Source organism: Cynara cardunculus (genome assembly GCF_001531365.2).
Source record: "Cynara cardunculus var. scolymus isolate 2C chromosome LG 15, CcrdV1, whole genome shotgun sequence".
Lineage (NCBI taxonomy): Eukaryota > Viridiplantae > Streptophyta > Magnoliopsida > Asterales > Asteraceae > Cynara > Cynara cardunculus.
In genome coordinates, this window is record NC_037542.1 from 14,399,402 (window position 1) to 14,418,470 (window position 19,069).

Genomic DNA, 19,069 nt, shown 5'->3' on the forward strand with positions numbered 1-19,069 from the left:
TCAACTAATTAAAAAAATAATCATCAAAATTATATTTTTTTTAAGTTAATAGATTTTATGAAAGTAATGTTTATGAAAAAATAAAATATTTTATGGAAAAATTTAAGCTTTCAATTTTATTTATTCATGTTACTAATTATATATTTGTGCCACCAAATTTTATCGATTAAATGGAGGGACCAAATCCCAAAAATGAAAGTTGAGAGAAAGATCAAATCTGTTATAAAAAAATTGAAGGACCAAATCTATTATACTAATGTAAATTAGTTTGAGGGACCAAATATGTTATAAAAGTAAAAGTAGTACGAGAGATCAAATTTGGTATTGAAAATTGAAGTTAAGAAAAGAGGAAGACGAATAGACAAAAATGCTCTCTCATTAACAAAAATTTAACTGAATGAGTTTGAGAAATAATCATATCGGTTATAAAAATAAAACTATGAGGATGTCTCTTGTTAATAATTTATTTTAAGAACCCTTACTCGTTAATTTATGTAAACCACAAGGACCAAATATGTATTTAACTCTAAGATATGTAGTATAATTAACTTATAATCAACTTGACCGGAGTGGACCCAACGTATGGATATGACCGAAGCCCACAAGTTGCAACCCCACTTGTTTAGCCGTCTTTTATTGGTATAATTTATAATCCACTTGACTGCAATTTTAGTTTATTGTCATTATTAAATTCAAACTCCAATTAAATTTTTTACTGGTAAACATTTACCAATGAAGATGTATTTTATTGTATTGTATGATATTTTTATAATTTTAAAAGCCATACTTTATAATCAAATAAATCACATTTTTTATCCTTAATTATAAAAGGAGTAATACGTTTTCTTTTTCATCTTATAATTGATAATACAATCACAAAATAAGCACTTACTTTTAAAAACAAAAATTTATATCAGAACAAACTAAATAGAAATATAAACACATATTCTGAAACGAAAAAAATAAAGTAATAAAAATATATTATTTGTTATCTGTAAGGTTCTATTGAATCCTAAATTTTGTATGACTTAGAATCTAATCTTTTGTACTGGTCTTGCATAAACTGTATTAACAACTGACAAAGTAACCATGTTACCATCAAAATATCGAGGTTCTCCAAAATGGAATGGTTGTACAAGTATTTATGAATGGTTAGGACGCCGTGTATTGGAAATTTGGAAGCCTCCAAATCCCTTATGGTGACATATATATCTCAAAATCCAGTTAACACGATCCTTTTTAATGGACTATTGATATGTATGCTATAGCACACTACTGACTATCCCCAACAAAATATTAGGAAAATAAGTTGGGCTTAGAAGCGAAGTAGAAGAAGGTTTGTTGTAGAGAGCCCGATATCATTTTTTTGGTGTATTGTATCTTTTTGGTAAAAAGTAAAGCGATATAAGAAATATTACATGATGATAAGAAAAATTAAGGTGAGAAGCGTAAGGATATACCTTTGGATGCATATCAATATGAGATGCACTAGATCAATCCTCATATCAAACGTAATTCATTGGTGGGTTTAAGATTAAGTATGGTCAAAGATCCATATTCTTTCTTACACTTCTCACCTTAACTTTCATTCTCATACGATCATTCGTCATATGTATAGATTAAAGTTTTAAAATTGGACCATTATATATATATATATATATATATATAGAGAGAGAGAGAGAGAGAGAGAGAGAGGAGAGAGACGAAGGATCATGTGATAATATGAGTTAATGTGAGAAGCGTAAGAAGTGATCTGAACCCTTAGATCATTTTTAATCTCATCCCACCCTATGAACTGCACTTCAAGAATTGATCTTTTGCATTTCATTAGTGTTGATCTTCAATTATGATTGATCCAAGGTGGAGATCATTCTTACTATTTTTACTATAACTTTCATTCTTACCGGAATCCAACAGAGAGAGAGAGAGAGAGAGAGAGAGAGAGACACACACACACACACACAACAAATTGGTTCGTTCTAAGACTGAACCAAACAGACTAAACCGTCCAACCCAACTCAATTAGCCTGAAGTTTCATTGGTTTATACATTAGACAAATCGATAATGGACGAAAGTTTTACCTGATAAGTAAGCAATAGTACTGAATTTTACCGATAAACATTTATCGGGTAAATTTTTGGTAAACGGCCCCTAAGTGTCTAATATCTAGTTCATTAAAAGGCAATAAGTCCATCAAGTTCAGTAATCTTCTTGTTCATTAAGTGGTCCAAAACTATAACTAATTAGCTTAAGTGCTAAATAGACAAAATTTTAAGTTGAATATGTATTTTTTATAATAAAATCAACTAAATAAATGCTATTCCGAAATGTGTAAAACAAAAACCCATGCTTCTTAATCAAGGTGTCATTTTAATCAACTACTTTTATCGTACCTTAACTTATGTTTAGATTTACAAACATTAGAAATAAACATGAATGATTATAATTTCTTAAACCGTAATTATTGAACCCACCCAACTCACATTCACCCCCTATTACAAATCCACATCATCATATAACACCTATTTGTAATTACGTGTGGTAATTTTAACAAAATACAATTGACAACTTAAAAACGCCGATGTCATGCAAAATTTATTTAATTTAGACGTCACATAAGATTTCATTTGATTAGCTGATCGACATCGAGACATAAGGATTTGTAAAAAAGTTAATACTATACCAAATAGAAATGAATGCACATTTTTTATTGAATCTTAATACATCTTTTTTTTTTTTGAAGGAAAATCTTTAATACAAAACAAAATGTACAACATTTTGTTTGTACGAAAGATAACCAAAAGGTGCACACTCTGTTCCTGGTGGTACATTTTGAGGCCCCTCCTATCATTGTTTGCAGGTAACTGTTGCCTTCTCATGATCGCCTTTTTTGAAACAGTCTTCCTATTTTATTTTACTTTTTTAAGAATTATCATAAAATTATTTATTTAAATCGTTAAAAATGTATAAAAATATATTTATATTATATTATAAAATATTTGACAAAAACTCTTAAAAATTATTTTTTATTTATAAAGTAAGACCCTTCTAGTTATTTATAAGAACGCATACAGCGAGTGTCAGATTCTTTTGGTAGGAGACCCTTAGATCATTCCCGATTCTACTTGAAATTCGTTGAGACGGTAAACAATAACGAAAAGGACAATCTTTTTGGAGATGGGGGCATTAGAGTGGCTAAGAACTCTTGTAGAGACGAAGCCATGGGACTACTGCATTGTTTGGCAGTTTGGTGATGATCCTTCTAGGTATTGTTCGAGGAAACTGATGAATACATTTTATTTTGGTTTCATTAACTGTGAAATTCATTCAAATTATCAGGGATTTTGAGGTTATTTCAGGTACATTCAGTGGATTGGTTGTTGTTGCAATGGTGGCCCGGGTGTTTGTAGAAATGTCAAGGAGGAACTTGATGGAACAAAACAACATTTTTCTGTATTATGCAGAGATACTTACATTAAACACTCTTTGAAGACAAAAACTTGTGAGAAATTAGCCAAGATTCCTTTTTCTTTGCCACTATATTCTGGGTAATCATCTATCTATATGTTCATGATCATTCATCGTTTAATCGTTCACTGGAATCACTTTATTGTCTGAAATCGAAACCAGGATCCATGGAGAAGTTGCAATGTCAGCTCAACCATCATGGAGTCATGTGAGTGAGCATGCTATCAGTTTGTGTTTTCATGATTCAAATGGTGAATTCATATGGAACCAACCTCTTAACATTTTCAGTGTTTACTTATTAGGATCCCGTTGGAACTCAAGTTATAATTCCTGTCGATGGTGGTCTGATTGAGCTCTACAGATCAAAACAAGTACGATCAGTGTGTCTCGATTTTAAAACAAGAGCCTAAAATCGTTTTGACAATAATCTAACACGAATCGTTGAGTGTTTTAGGTCCCACGAGATCAAGAAATGATAGAGACTCTTATGGCACAGTTCAATATCTTGTCTAAACATGAACAATTCCGTGTTGAGGACACGGAAACTGCTGCACAATCCACGTTGCACCCAAAAACTGAAGGATCAGCAAATGGTTCGAACCCTTGGAGTGAAAATTCATCACTTGTTTCAGCGGGTTCAGCTCATGTATCACCAACTCATTCCGTTGGTAAGCCGATAACTTTGTTGGGCTATGCTATTTCTGGACAACCAAAAGGAAACACTAAAACTAAGCAGAAAACTGGCAAAGAACAATACCAATCTAAGAATCTTGTGACTGAGAGGAACCGAAGACACCGAATCAAAGATGGTCTCTTTGCTTTACGCTCTTTAGTCCCAAAGATTTCTAAGGTTTGTTACTAGATTTGATCAACTTTTATTCAGATTTTTGGTTTATGATCTGAAATCTTGAAAGCAGATGGACAGGGCTTCCATAGTTGGAGATGCAATCGAGTATATAAAGGAGTTGGAAACTAATGTTCAAGAACTTCAAGATGAGCTTAAGAGATTGGAAGACAATGATTCCAAATCTCATGAAGATGAAGTAGAGGTCTGCAAACCAAAAAGAGAATATGAACACTCACCTACAAATGGGCATGATCTTGTTTCAATAGCTTTGGACAGCAAAAAAGAGGTAAATTCTTGTTTCTAGATCAAGACATTCTTTTTATGGTGAATCCCTTAAGTTTGTGTTGTTTGCATGAAGGTTCAAGTGGAAGTACACCAAATTGGGGCTAAAGATTTCTTGATTAAACTAGTTTGCGGGCAAAAGCGAGGGGGTTTTCTGAGGATTATGGAGACTGTCGATTCGTTGGGACTTCAAGTACTCGATGCCAATGTTGCTACTTGTAATGGCAGAGTCTTGAACGTTCTCAAAGTAGAGGTATATCGGAAAAGAATATAATAAAATTTCAAGCTCCCGAATCCCACCAATCACGTAAAGACATGTCTATCTCTTTATTGGAGAGAGAGAATAATTAGGTGATTAAACAAAATAACAACGTGTCGTTATATGATTGGTGAGACACTGAGGGCGCATAGGATTTTAGGACGCGGATTTTATTCAACTGAAAAGGACGGCGCCGACTGCTATGTGACGGTCAAGGCTGTCACGTACATTGCGATGGTTTTATAATCTTGTTTCACTATAAGAGAAAAATCATTGCAACATGGTTGTCCATGGCTAAGTGACACAAATAAGTGTTTCTTAACCACAAAGGTGGTGTCTGATTGGTTTGAGCTCGACTCCAAAGGTCAAAAGTACCAGGAGGTTTCAGGTTCAAATCTAAGGAGGAATAAAAATCCTCTTGTGGCCATGGAGGTTCAAATGCGGTGACTCCGGGATATCTGCAAAGCAGGTGGTCGCCCTAAGATTAGTTGGCTCGCATAGCGGATTGGATATCCAGGCTAATCCAAAAAATTAAGTGTTTCTTGTTAGCATATGTGTTTGACGATCGAGTTTTGATCTGTTTGTGAAGGCAAAAGGGAAAGACGTCATGGCCAAGAGTTTGAAAGATTCGTTGCTAAATAGTTGGCTGTCGTGAACCCCACAAGGAGCGGTCGATGCCAAAAATTATCAAGTTAGATATAGGAGTATATTAGACATTTGGAAACGACTATAAAATGTTGTATTTATCTATTTTATTCGGTAGATATTTAAAACCTGCGCGATCCAAGACCACTAGAGTTGGGTCTAACGAGCTTGAATCATATCTTACTTTTTTTAAGCATCAGGATCACTAGATCAGTTATAAGGGCATCTTTATAAAGGACCGTTCGTGATCCAACCCTTTCAAGTAGATAGCATGAGATTGAGTTCGTTGTTTGGCTCTATTGCAACGCAATCCTTGGTGAAATCGGTAATACCTTGGTATTCTTTGTGAAACGATCTGCAAACAGGGAATCATGTTTGTATACAAATTATGGTAAAGATGAAAATCAATGTTTATTGTCTCTGTTTGTTTTAGTTTTCATTAATGAATTTTGAAATTTGTTTGAAATAAAAAGGAATCTCCCCCTACTTTTGGTATCCATTCAGAACAATCATATTTCATTCTGTATTATATCATATAAAGTCACTTAATCATTAAGCAACTATCAACACCCACAAGAAATATGATACAACATTTTTTTAGTTGTTATGTTCAATATAAGTAATTATAAAATATATTATCATCATATATTTGATTCAACTTATTTCGAATTGATTTTATCAATTTTATTATGATATGATTTTGGAACATATTTAATCATAAATATGACTCTCTTTAGTAATTTATTTCTAATATTTTACATATAAGTAAGGTAACCATGGGAAGTAGGGGTGTTCAAAAACCTGACCAATCCGATCAACCCAACCTAACCCAATACGAAATAATTCAATCTGAAGCAATCCGATGTCTAATCGAGTTGTAAATTTGTCAAACCGTAGGTATTGAGTTGATATTGGATTACTATTATTTAAACCCAACCCAACCCGATATCATTTTATTTATTGGATCTAATATGATTGTTGGATTTCTATTAATATGTACACTAGACAATTACACTATCATGTATGCTCTTCATATACACATATTTTCAATCTATTCACATCTTTATATAACTCATTCGTATATATGTTTAGTAAATTGAGAAAATTAACTGAATGTGATATATGTAAGAAATATGGATAAGTTGTATCAAATGGTTGATGATGAAAAATAAATTATGAGTAGAGAAATAACATATTGTAGGTTAGAAGAATATTTTAATGTACCAAAATATCAACCCGGCCATTGGGTTGGGTTGGGTTGTTTAATTGTTTTCAACCCAATCAACTCAGCCCATGAGCACCCCTAATGGGAACGGTTTGCCATGCCAAAAATTTCCATCAAAAGTTGATTTACTTTATCCGCAAGCTTTGGAAATGTTTAACTTGTAAGAGTTAAAAGTTTCATTTCATTTATGTTATTATTATTTCTTTTTGGCTAATTATGGGTTTTCAGACAACTTATGTGTACTGATTAATCTTTCGGGTGATTATAAATGATTTCGAGTCATCGCAGATGAACTTTCATAGTCACAAAGGCTTTGACAACGCCTGAATTTAGACCTCGGGTAGATAAGATTCTCCATGACATGACATCTCCTTAAGGCTTATTTACTGTGTTACAACCCAAGTGATTATAAGTTATTATTTTATATGCCGGGTTGCGTAAATATTAAATATTTATAGTTTATAAGTACTAACTTTTATATGCTAATTATCAAATTACTTTAGTATAATATAATCAAACAAAACTTGAATTAATGGAAACTATTAACGATAGTTATCGGAAGGGACGAAATCTATAATTTTTTTATAAACATCAAGAATAATATTTAATAAAAGAAGTATAAAGACCAATTTTGTTGAAATCTATAAACATTAGGGACTAAAAATGTATTTTACTCTCCACTTGTTAAAAAAATTAGACATGTGATATCAATGTGACTTAAATTTATCCGATTAAACATAAATTCAATTTTGTCATGTTATATTGTGATAACCCACGTGTTTTTTTTTACTTAGAGACGTGTTGAATATTTGATAAATAGTTAAATAGTTGTTTATTAAATATTTATTAGAAGAGTATTTGTGCAATGCAACGAGATGAATCTTGATTTTAGTATTTTATTTTTTATCTCAGTCGATGTTATAATATGGTCTTATGTGATTTTGAAAAAGCGATGATGTTTTTATTTTTGAATAAAATATAAATTTGAATACATCATAAAAATTTGACAAAAGTATATCGATATTAGTATCAAATTAACTATTTAAAATTCCTATTTTTGTGTAATTTTTTAATTCAATTATTATTATTATAATTTAATTTAGATCCAATAACGAAATAATTTATATTTGGTTTAATAATATAATTTTTTATAAATATAATAATTAATTATCTTGTTAGAGCTCGAGAATTATCTTAATTATATTTTAGATTTTTTATATTTTAAAATAAAATGTTTATTCTCTATTTGATTATGTTTATTCGCAGTTTGTTATACGAATTCAAACATAGAGCTTTAATAAGTTGTAATTATGCATAATTTATTTGTAATCTTGAATTTTAAGTAATATGCATTAATATACAGTACTTAATGCATAAAAAATAGTTTTTAAGAGTTTTTGCCAAATGTTTTATAATATAGTATAGATTAGATAAATATTTATTGTAAGTTACTACCTTTTAATAATTTCATTAAGAGACAGTCTCTAATTCATTAAGTGATGAATCATGTTTGACAATTTTTTTTTTAACTCTTAATGGCTCTAAAATCCTTTAAATAATTTTGTATCAAGGATCTCTCATAACCATTTAGCGAACTAATTCCATTGTAAACAATTACCGAACAATTATATTTCATTTTGCATTATATCATGAGAACTTCTTAATCATTCTAACCACTTAATTATGATAGACTAAACCATTCAACAATTATCAAACAACTCCTTATCTACCTAAATGATATTTTGGATTATTAAAATGAACTGAATGGTACAAAAGGCATGTGGGTTTTGAGATCGAATCACGTGTTCAACATATCTAAATGTCTCCCCTCCCATATTCCAACAGCTTTTTCAACTCCCCATGCACTTCACCTCCATTAACACCAAGCAATCACTCTGCTTCTTCTACTCTCACTGCTTTCATTTCCCATTTCTTTCAACTTTCTTGACCTAAAATTCAATCTTTACTGTTTCATTGAGGTTTTTCTTTTTGTGAGATGAACGTTTTGGGGTTATGTGTGACTGCTATCGTTTTGGGGTTTTCAGTCGAAGCCCACTTGAACTCCATCTGCAATTCCAATGATTCAATGGCATTGAAGGGTTTCATGAATGGAATGGAAGTAGCCATTGATGGCTGGACCTCAGCTTCTTCCGATTGCTGTAATTGGAATGGCGTTACTTGCGATTTCCATGGTAGGGTTGTTGGATTGGAACTCTCCAGGAAAAGACTAGTGGGTAACTTGGCTGATTCATTGACCACTTTAGATCAGCTTAGAACCCTAAATCTCTCTCGCAATTTACTCAAAGGCACACTTCCCATTTCCATATTTCACTTGCCAAATTTGCAAATTCTTGATTTGAGTAGCAATGAGTATTCTGGGTCTTTCCCTTTAAGTGTAAACCTACCTTCGATCCAATTGTTAGACATTTCTGACAATAACTTTGAAGGTCCAATTGCACCAGGATTGTGTATCAACTCCACTGGAATTAGGGTTCTTAAATTAGGGGTAAATTACTTTGATGGAGAGATTCCACCGGAATTTGAGAATTGTAGTTCCTTAGAACAGCTTTCTCTAGATGCAAATCTTGTTTCTGGGATCATACCAGAATATCTATTCAGATTACCAAGATTATCTCAATTATCTCTTCAGGATAACCTTCTAATCGGTCAGCTACGCAATAGTAATCCATCCAATCTTGTTTCTTTAGATGTTTCCCTAAATGGGCTTTCAGGAAATCTACCAGATTTCTTTCATAGATTCCCCAATTTACGTAATTTCTCTGCTCATTCAAACAATCTTTCTGGTAAGATACCCTCTTCATTGTTGAATTCCGGCACCATTTCTTCGATTATCTTAAGAAACAATTCCCTTTCTGGTTCGTTCGATCTAAATTGCTCAGCAATGATAAGCCTTTCGACGCTTGATTTGGCTGATAACAGGTTTCTGGGATCCATTCCTGATAATCTTCCCTCCTGCCCAATGCTAAAAAACATAGATCTTGGTGGAAACAATCTCACCGGACCGATCCCAGAAAGCTTCAAAAGATTCGATTCTTTATCGTATCTTTGTCTCTCTATGTGCAACTTGAAGAACCTTTCTGAATCACTCAGAATCCTCCAACATTGCCCAAACCTTGCCACTTTGGTCCTTAGCCATAGCTTTCACGATGAAGAAATGCCCGCTGATGCTAGTCTACGATTCAACATGCTCAAGACTCTTGTAATTCMCAATTGCAAACTTACTGGAACTGTTCCTGTATGGTTAAACGGTTTAACGAAACTCAGGATCTTGGATTTGTCATGGAACCAGCTGGGAGGACGAATGCCGCCCTTTTTAGGAGATTTGACGTCGCTTGTTTACATGGATTTATCTAACAACTTTTTAAGCGGAGAGATTCCGAAGAGCCTCACCCAATTACCCGCTCTCCAATTTCATAATAACTCGTTGGATGTTTCCCTAGACCTCCCTATCTTCATGAGGAGAGGCATATTCGGAAAAGTGTTGCGATACGGTTATGGTGCTCGATTCCCACCAACATTAGACCTGAGTAACAACTTTTTCACCGGATCAATCTGGCCAGAGTTTGGAAACCTGAGAAACCTGCATGTTTTGAACCTAAGATACAACGAGTTATCGGGTAATATTCCGAGCAATTTGGTGAATTTAAGCTGCATAGAGACTATGGATATGTCTCATAATGAGTTATCTGGGCAGATACCTCTATCTTTGGTGAGGCTTGGCATGTTATCTAAGTTCAGCGTCGCATACAATAATCTAACGGGGTTTATTCCTTCCGGTGGCCAATTTTCGACCTTTTCAGCCTCTAGTTTTGAAGGAAACCCAGGTTTATGCGGTGAATTTGTTTTAAATTGTCGGCAAGTTGAAGAGTTGTTGCAAACTTCAGAACCTGAGGAGGAAGAGTGGACGATTAGTTTGCCGGTATGGAGTGGATTTGGAACTGGTTTCCTTCTTACCGTCGTGTTATTGCTCGTTGTTCCAACGATTAGAGATGAACACAGAACGGATAAATTCGAGTAACGTTGATTCCTTCGATCGATGGATCGATACTCGGTCATCTCCTTCGTAGGTATTATATATGTCTAAACAACACTTGGAGTGTGTTCTTGTGTATGTAATTACTGATCAATATGTGTTTGTTTCTGATGGTGATTCGATGAGTTATAAGATTTTGGGTTGAGTTGCTGATGCCAAATATGTAAAGGAGAATGCTTATAGTTTGCTGGTGGTTATTGAGAATTGTAAGCAATTAATTCCATTTTTATTCGTTATTTCATTCCTGATAATATTTTCGTATGGTAAAAATGATTGAAGCATTCAGAAACCCTTTGCAGAATGGTTTCTAAATTTTATTCAGACTATAATAAAATGATTTACGTATTTGTTTGATAAACATAAGCTAGCTTATTGTTTAAATATATATTTAAACGAATATAAGCTACTTTATTAAAAAGTTAGTTGAAACTTGAAAGTAGCTTATAAGAAGTTTTTTGCCACTTTTTCCTATTATATCCCGACTAATATTAATTGTTATTAAATTTAATTTTAAATTCAATTTTTTTTAATTTTATCAATTATTTTATATTATTATAATTCAATATATTTAGTTATCACAAGAGATATAACAATTTTTAAAATGCTTTTATAAATCATATAAAAGTTATAAGTTATATATTTCTTTTATTTCATAAATAATAATAAATATTTTAATAAATTATTTAATTTAATTTAATTATCTTTTTAAGAAATTATTAATTAACTATGATACTTAAGAATGATAAACTTTGTTTTTATTTATATTATATAACAATTATTTAATGTAGATATTTTTTATAATATGTATTTCGTAATTAACTTTTAAACACGTCTTTTTTGGTTATTTTACATTTCTCAACTAGCTTATCAGTTAGTTTTGTCAAACGTATTTAGTTTATCAGCTAACTTATCAGTTATTAATTAGCTTATAAATCATAAGCTACTTTATCAACTAGTTTGCCAAAATAGCCAAAATATTATTATGAAACATAATAACTTTTGTTTTCACGATTTTACCCCAACTTCGTAGATACTGAGACAAAAGTGTAACACCCATAAAGCTAAAGTGGGTAAATTAAAATTTTCTGTAATATATTAAACAAAGAATAAATCTCTTACAATAGATCAATACTTGAATTATCTCGAATAGTAAAATTTGATTTAATTATCAACAAAAGATAAACTAAGCCTTACATGACCCCAAATGGATGACCATGCATATAAATCATCTAATATTTCAAATAAATATGTTATAACTACATATAACTCCAAAGCTCGACATAGAAAAATAAATCGAACAAATGTCCTCAAGACTCATCCGAGTCAAACCGAGCCAAAACTCAACAACTCAATTGACTATTTAATAAAAGTCATCAATAAAAACATATTTAACCAATGTTTATGCAAACACATGCTCTAAATGCATGATTAACTCAAAAAATATCATTGATTGGGAAAAACCATTTTCCAACTGAAATCATACCAATATGCATTTTCCAAAATGTCTCATAACATATCAATATGCATTTTCCAAACCAAATACACTACAAATGCATTATCACCAAATAATCTTTCATTTATAGGATAAATCATCAAAAGAACCCACACTTGTGATTTATTTATCAAAATGTCTAAAAACCCAAGTATAAGCATTCTACAAGATTTATTAACGCAAATTTACTAGATATGAAAAATTCATCAAATGCTCAATACATTTGATAAATATCAAAGTAATACACATTTATACTTCAAAATAAACATTTTGGTATGTACACAGTTTTCACAAATCAACTTGAACTCATCTTGTTAGATTGGATTAAACCTAGATTCCAAATTCATCTCTAGCTTCCAAAATGGTGAAGACTTAGATCCATCAACCCTTACCTCTAGGAACTTTATCTGAGTCTCAATCAAGCCTAGAGATAGGGATGAGATTGGTACCAAACCGTTATCAAAACAGTTAGTACAAAAATTTAATGGGACTGAAAAGGACGACCGAAAACGGAACTGTATGTACAAATTCGGTACTAACGGTTTCAGTTCTGGAAATTCGGAACTAGGATCACTTAGGACCGAAAATTGAAAGTGGGTACAAAAACAATCAAAACCAATCGCAAAAGTTCAACACTCAAAGAGAATGGGAGCCGATTTTTTTAGGTGCTCGAAATGAAATGATCAAAGGGAATAGGAGCCGATTTTTTGATCGATGGTGATTAAGGCCGATTTTTTGATAAGGAAATAGTTAGGGAGTAGGTTTTAAGAGAAAATATGGATTAGTTCAGGATAAACAGTAGTTGGTTAATGAGAAGATAGAGATGGAATAGGGATAGTCAAGGTCCATTAAATTCCGGTTTGGTTCCGTTCCGACTTTTTCAGGAAAGTGTTGGTACCGGAACCGAATAATCGATTCCCGATTTTGTTGTATTCTTGGTACCAATAACCAAACCGATAACACAACTTCACAGTTCGGCTAGGTTCCTGTTCGGTTTGGTAAAACGGTACTCGAGTCTCATCCTTACCTAGAGATGTACCAAAAGTAACCCCAAAATCATATCCATACAATCCTTAGCCAAAATATCAATCACCCAAAATGATAAAAAAAACTCAATATAATGGAGATACACCAAAAGAGATGTTCTAGGAGGTTAAAACGAAAGCTTTTCTTTTTACAAGAATAAGGGTCTAGAAAGGCTAGGATGACTTATAAATCGTTTTCAGGAAGAACCCAAAAACCAGGTCCAAAATGGTGGAAATGAAGATGAAGAAGATAAACTCAGATTTTGGAGCTCTTAAATGCTTGGAGAAGGTGAATAAAAGCACAAGCAAGTCCCTAAATCGAGTTTGAATGAGGAAGTGCTAAGAGGTAGGTATGAGCTCTAATGGAGAAAATGAAGATGGTGAAAAACTTTCATTATAATCCTCACACTCTAGGAGAAATCAATGTTCATAAATGGTAATATTGCAGCTCCCAAAATCGTACCGTAGGATAGTCTTCATTGAAGTGAAAGGGAGTGCCAGAAGTAGATAGAATAAAACGAGGAAGACAAGGGCCAAAAATCGGGTTTATACAGCAAAGATCGTACAACTCGAATTCTGCCAGTGTTTCATGCCCAGGAACAACTCACGCCCGTGAAGGGATTTTGCATGCCCAGGGAGTCCTGCTTTGCAACTAAATGACTTCTTACAGTCCTAAACTCACATCCAAACATCCCCACACTTCCTAAAACTTATTTCTTAGGATAAAATAAGAATTTTGGAGATTGAGCAACATTTTTTTTTTTTTTTTTGAAGATATTGTAAAATGTAGTAAAATTTTGGAAAAGTCGTTGGTTTTGGATAATGTGAATATAAAATATTTGGGTGCATTTAAGAGCTTTCTTGATTGTCAGTGTTTTTTTTCCCTTTTTTTAGAGGAGAGGATTGATCACGAATCATATACTGTGATATATAGGGACGTGACATCAATGATTTTTCGTGAGACCCGTAAGACCAATTTATGTTCATTGATCAATTTTATAAGCTAATGATCTAAAGTTACACGGTGACAATTTTGTAATTATTGAGAAGTCTCGTGACGTTTGTGAATGTTCAGATTGTCAGATTGTAGATCTAATCTAAGGGTTAAGAATTGATCTTACGGGTCTCATGAAAAACTTTTGGCCTCACATGATCCCATAGACTTGGGATTATGTGAGACCCGTAAGACCAATTCTCAACCTTTGGATTAGATCTACAATCTGAACATTCATAATCATAAAATTGCCACAAGACAAGACTTCTTAATAAGAATAGAAGAGATCTTATAGTTATTAATTTATTCTTTATATATTAATTTCAATTTATATATAAAAGTATTGATCAATAATTTACATAATAATATAACAAGATAATCAAAAATTAATCTTGTTAAAAGAAAATACCAAAAAAGTGCATAAAATTTTATAAAAACGAAAAACTAGAACAAAATTAATAGCTATATTTTATAATAAGTAACTTATATATTTTTTCATATCAATTTTAACTTCTATGTTTTCATAAATTTAGTAAAACAAAATAAAATGATCTAAAAATAAAAAAAATCTAAAAAGAAGATAATATGTTAATCATGTGAACCAAACACATTATGAAACAAAAATATGTTAATCAGCATTCTAAATCCAAGACTTAGATGAAAATAAATCATATGAAATAACACATGATGCATAAATTCTTAAAGTTGTCACAATTTCTTGGTTCTCAAAAGACGGTCCCAACAAGAAAAAAGAATATAGATAAAAACCTCAACGACCTCCGTTGTGACTGTGATGCTTTAGAACTGCAACAACAATTCTAAAGATTTGATGGACGAAATAGAAGCAGTCGCTAATGGATGGATTTCAAATTCTTCCAATTGCTTTAATTGGGTTGGCATTACTAGCGATTTCCATGGTAAGAGAACAATTCACTAAAAGATTAGATGATAATTTAACTCAGACATTGACTAGTTTAGATCAGCTTAGAATCCTAATTCTCTCTGACAATTCACTCAAAGGCCTTCTTCCCATTTCAATTAATTCTGGTCCAATTGTTAGACATTTTCTGACAATCACTTTGGAGGTTCAATTGCACCAGTGATAGTCCCTATGATCATTTTTTAGTTAAATATCTTAAGAATCTATGGCAATCTTCATAAAGTATTCAAGAACAATATGGAAGGAGTTGAGAGAAAAAGTCAATGCAGTCAATGAATTACAAACCTCTCAAACTTTGTGTAATATTACAAATGAGCTCTACCTCTAATTACACAAAGGACAAAACCTTATATAGGGTCAAAGTAAAACTCTCAAAGTCAAAGTCAAACACGATGTCTATTTTACAATTATAGACAATTTTATCTTTCAAGACGAATACAATTTAACACTGATTTTCAGTTCTAACAACCAGAATTTTGTGTCAACTCCACTGGCATTAGGGTTCTTAAATTACTTTGTTGGAGAGATTCCAACGGAGTTTGAGATTTGTAGTTCCTTGGAACAACTTTCTCCAGATGGGAATTTAGTTTCTGGCATTATACCATATTATCTATTCAAGATTGTCTTGATCGTATCTTCACGATAATCTTCTAAAGAATAATAATCCCTCAAATCTGGCTTGTCTAGATGTTTCATCAAATCGTAAATCTACCTAATTTGTTTTACATTTTCCCGAATTTAAGTTATTTTCCTTGCTTAATCAAACATTTTGTTCAATAATATTCCATGATTTTTAGTCAATTCATAGCTTTTTCCATTTGTGTTTTCCAATATTTCATATTTCTTACACATCAGATATAGTTGGCATGTTCATCGCCATCACTAGAATTGGTAATTCCTCTAGTTGTCTAGATGTTTCATCCAACAGGCCCTCGGGAAACATACCTGGTCTTTTTCATAGCTTTCCGAATTTAAGTTATTTCTCAGCTCATTCGAATAATCTCTCTGGTCAAATACCTCCGTGTCGAACTCACAAGCCATTTATTACCTTTAACTTTCACCATTCCACAACATGCAACCATAAAGTTGAATGATTAACATCCATCACAATAATTTTCTCAACCTGAATTTAAATATAAATTTCCAAGAAATAAAATGATATCAGATTCATCGGTTGAGTTTAGTTCAAATAATAGTACCCCAATATCAACATAATACTAACGGTTTGAAAATTTTACAACTCGATTAGACATTGGGTTGCTTTGAGTTGAGTTATTTCGCGTTTGGTTGGGTTAGGTTGATCGGGTTGGTCGAGTTTTTGAGCACCTCTACTTTTACCTACTCATTTTCTCCTTACATACAATAATATCAATTACGTAGGGGTGCTCAAAACCCCAACCAACCCGATCAACCCAACGTGAAACAACCTAACCCGAAGCAACCCGATGTTTAATCGAGTTATAAAATTGTCAAACCGTAGGTATTAGATTGATATTGGGTTACTATTATTTGAACTCAACCCAACCCGATGAACCCAATATCTTTTTATTTCTTGGATTTAATATAATTGTTGAATTTTTATTAATATATACATTAGACAATTACACTATCATATATGCTTTTCATATACACATATTTTCAATCTATTCATATCTCTATATAACTCATTTATATGTATGTTCAATAACTGTGAACATACATATGTAAATTGAGAAAATTAACTCAATGTGATATACGTAAGAAATATGGATAAGTCCAATGGTTGATGATGAAAAAAGAAACTATGAGTAGAGAAATAACATATTCAAGGTTAGAAGAATATTTTAATATACCAAAGTATCAACCCGACTAACTCGATCCAGGGACGGTCCTAGGATTTTTGATGCCCTGTGCTAAAATAATAAAAGATGCCTCTAAGCCTATTTTTTTAAGCCAATGAAACAACGAAACATGCGATTTTTTAAAGAGTTTGGAAATTATTCAAGCTAAGTGTCTCATTCCAATGTTGATTTTTATTATTTATAATTTTAAAAAATACAATGGGGAGACAGAAAAACCAAAACCCTAAATACAAAATATAGAATGATAAAAGAATAAATCCTGGATTAAGATCGTGATTCATTCTTTTCCAGTTTTTCTTTTTTTCAAATTGAAATTAGCAAAATAGAAACTTTATTTCAATATATGAGACTTAACAAACAAGCAAAACTATCATTAGTTTTTTAACTAAAATAGTAAATTACATCTAAATTACTGTCATAGTAAGCAAAAAATAAAACTCAAAAGTTATAGGTGTAACGACCAAAGGCGCAGGGCCTATCTATTAACAACTTAATGGAACTAACAATTTATTTGCTCAACTACGCATGATTGTTTCGTAGTGGCTTATAGAAAATGACTTATCCAGTAAGCTTATAAGGAGAGCTTTATATAGAAAGCCAAGTTTTTTTTCCCAAACATGTCTCTTCCAACTAAAAAAACGCCCCTTACATCTGTGATAAAACTCTATCAAACAAAAACTTTTCCAACTTATACAAACAAATTAATTCATACAGACAACTTTATCTATATAGAACTTAATAAAAAACCAATCAAACGTCCCCTAAATCTAATGCGGTAATGTCAAACTCAAAGTAAACAAAAATCAAAAGAACAATAATAAATTATAAAATTCATAATCTATGTTACTGTGCATTGCAAAGAACAAGTGCCCAATAATTAAGACAATATCACAATATGTTGTTAATGTTGTGCAATATTCTCCAGCTATGTTGATATAGTGATGTGCTCATGTGCATTGAAAATTTCAATTCTCAGATATTTCAATATGCAAAAGAAAGACTCATTATCAAAATGACAAAAGCCCCTTAGCCTTAACCTAGTAGGTCGATAACCCACGTGACCATATGACCCATCTTTATAATAATAAGTTAGAAATTTAGATTTTTTTTTTGCTAAAAGATCTAAAGATTTATAAATCATAATATGACTCACACAACAACTCGGTAAGTTCAATCAACAGTAGAAATTAGTCATTCGAGATTTCCATATTTGATTTCTTAAATCTAATTTCATGACCGTTAATCGGCTGGAAATAGAAATTCATGCCTTGAAAATCGAAATAGTCGAACTTTGAAGAACAATAGAAATTAGATTGAGTTGTTGGAATGATAATGTTAACCGGTTCACGATGTGCATTAAATATTCATCACTACTAGGCTTTAGACATGTTTTTATAATTAAAGCTCAATTGTCCAATTCCCAGATTATTAAACCCAAAACTAGTAATAGATGACAACTTGATGCCCCTTTAAGCTTTGATGCCCTGTGCGGCCGCACGGGCTGCACGTGGCCAGGGCCGGCCCTGACTCGACCAACCCGTACGGGTTGGTTGCACTTTGGTTTGGGTTGGATTGGGTTAAGATTTTTTCAAACCGCAAGCATTGGGTTGAGTTGTTCAAATGTCTTCAATCCCATCAACTCAATCCATAAGCAACCCTAATTTTACGTATACAATATATGCAGAATTTGATATGATTCTGACATTAAAAATAATTCATATAACATTCCTGATTGACAGGGTTAATTTTGAATGATAAAGAGATATTAATTTATTTGTTCTTTTAAATAGAAAGTTATATTATAATTTGATTATCTTATGTGTTATTGTATTCCTTAAACATTCTTCCATTCCACCTTTTTTTTCCTTTAAAAAGGGAGTGCTAATGGCATCCCTTAACGAGGGGACGTCGAATAATTGGAAATTGTGCTGTCATAAAACATTAAATCAATTTAATTATTATTACTTAATATATATATATATATATATATATATAT

General features: G+C 32.0%; 3 protein-coding genes across 3 annotated transcripts in view; all 3 read left to right on the plus strand.

Annotated features, from left to right (window-relative positions):
* The first annotated feature begins 3,178 nt into the window (after positions 1 to 3,178).
* Positions 3,179 to 5,512, plus strand: LOC112528572 (transcription factor ABORTED MICROSPORES-like). Its single transcript, XM_025139596.1, has 8 exons — positions 3,179 to 3,267; positions 3,361 to 3,549; positions 3,632 to 3,677; positions 3,772 to 3,840; positions 3,924 to 4,319; positions 4,387 to 4,602; positions 4,675 to 4,851; positions 5,447 to 5,512. The coding sequence occupies exons 1-8, from the start codon at positions 3,179 to 3,181 to the stop codon at positions 5,510 to 5,512; spliced, it is 1,248 nt and encodes a 415-aa protein (XP_024995364.1).
* Positions 5,513 to 8,723: 3,211 nt separating this feature from the next.
* On the plus strand, positions 8,724 to 10,766 carry LOC112528573 (phytosulfokine receptor 1-like). Its single transcript, XM_025139597.1, has one exon. It carries the CDS (start codon positions 8,724 to 8,726, stop codon positions 10,764 to 10,766), a length of 2,043 nt encoding a protein of 680 aa, XP_024995365.1.
* A 4,355-nt stretch (positions 10,767 to 15,121) lies between these two features.
* LOC112528574 (phytosulfokine receptor 1-like) overlaps positions 15,122 to 19,069 on the plus strand; it is a 7,233-nt gene continuing 3,285 nt past the window's right edge. Inside the window, exon 1 of the mRNA XM_025139598.1 lies at positions 15,122 to 15,209. Within this exon, the coding sequence (XP_024995366.1) occupies positions 15,122 to 15,209 (88 nt within the window). The remainder of the gene's footprint in view (positions 15,210 to 19,069) is intronic.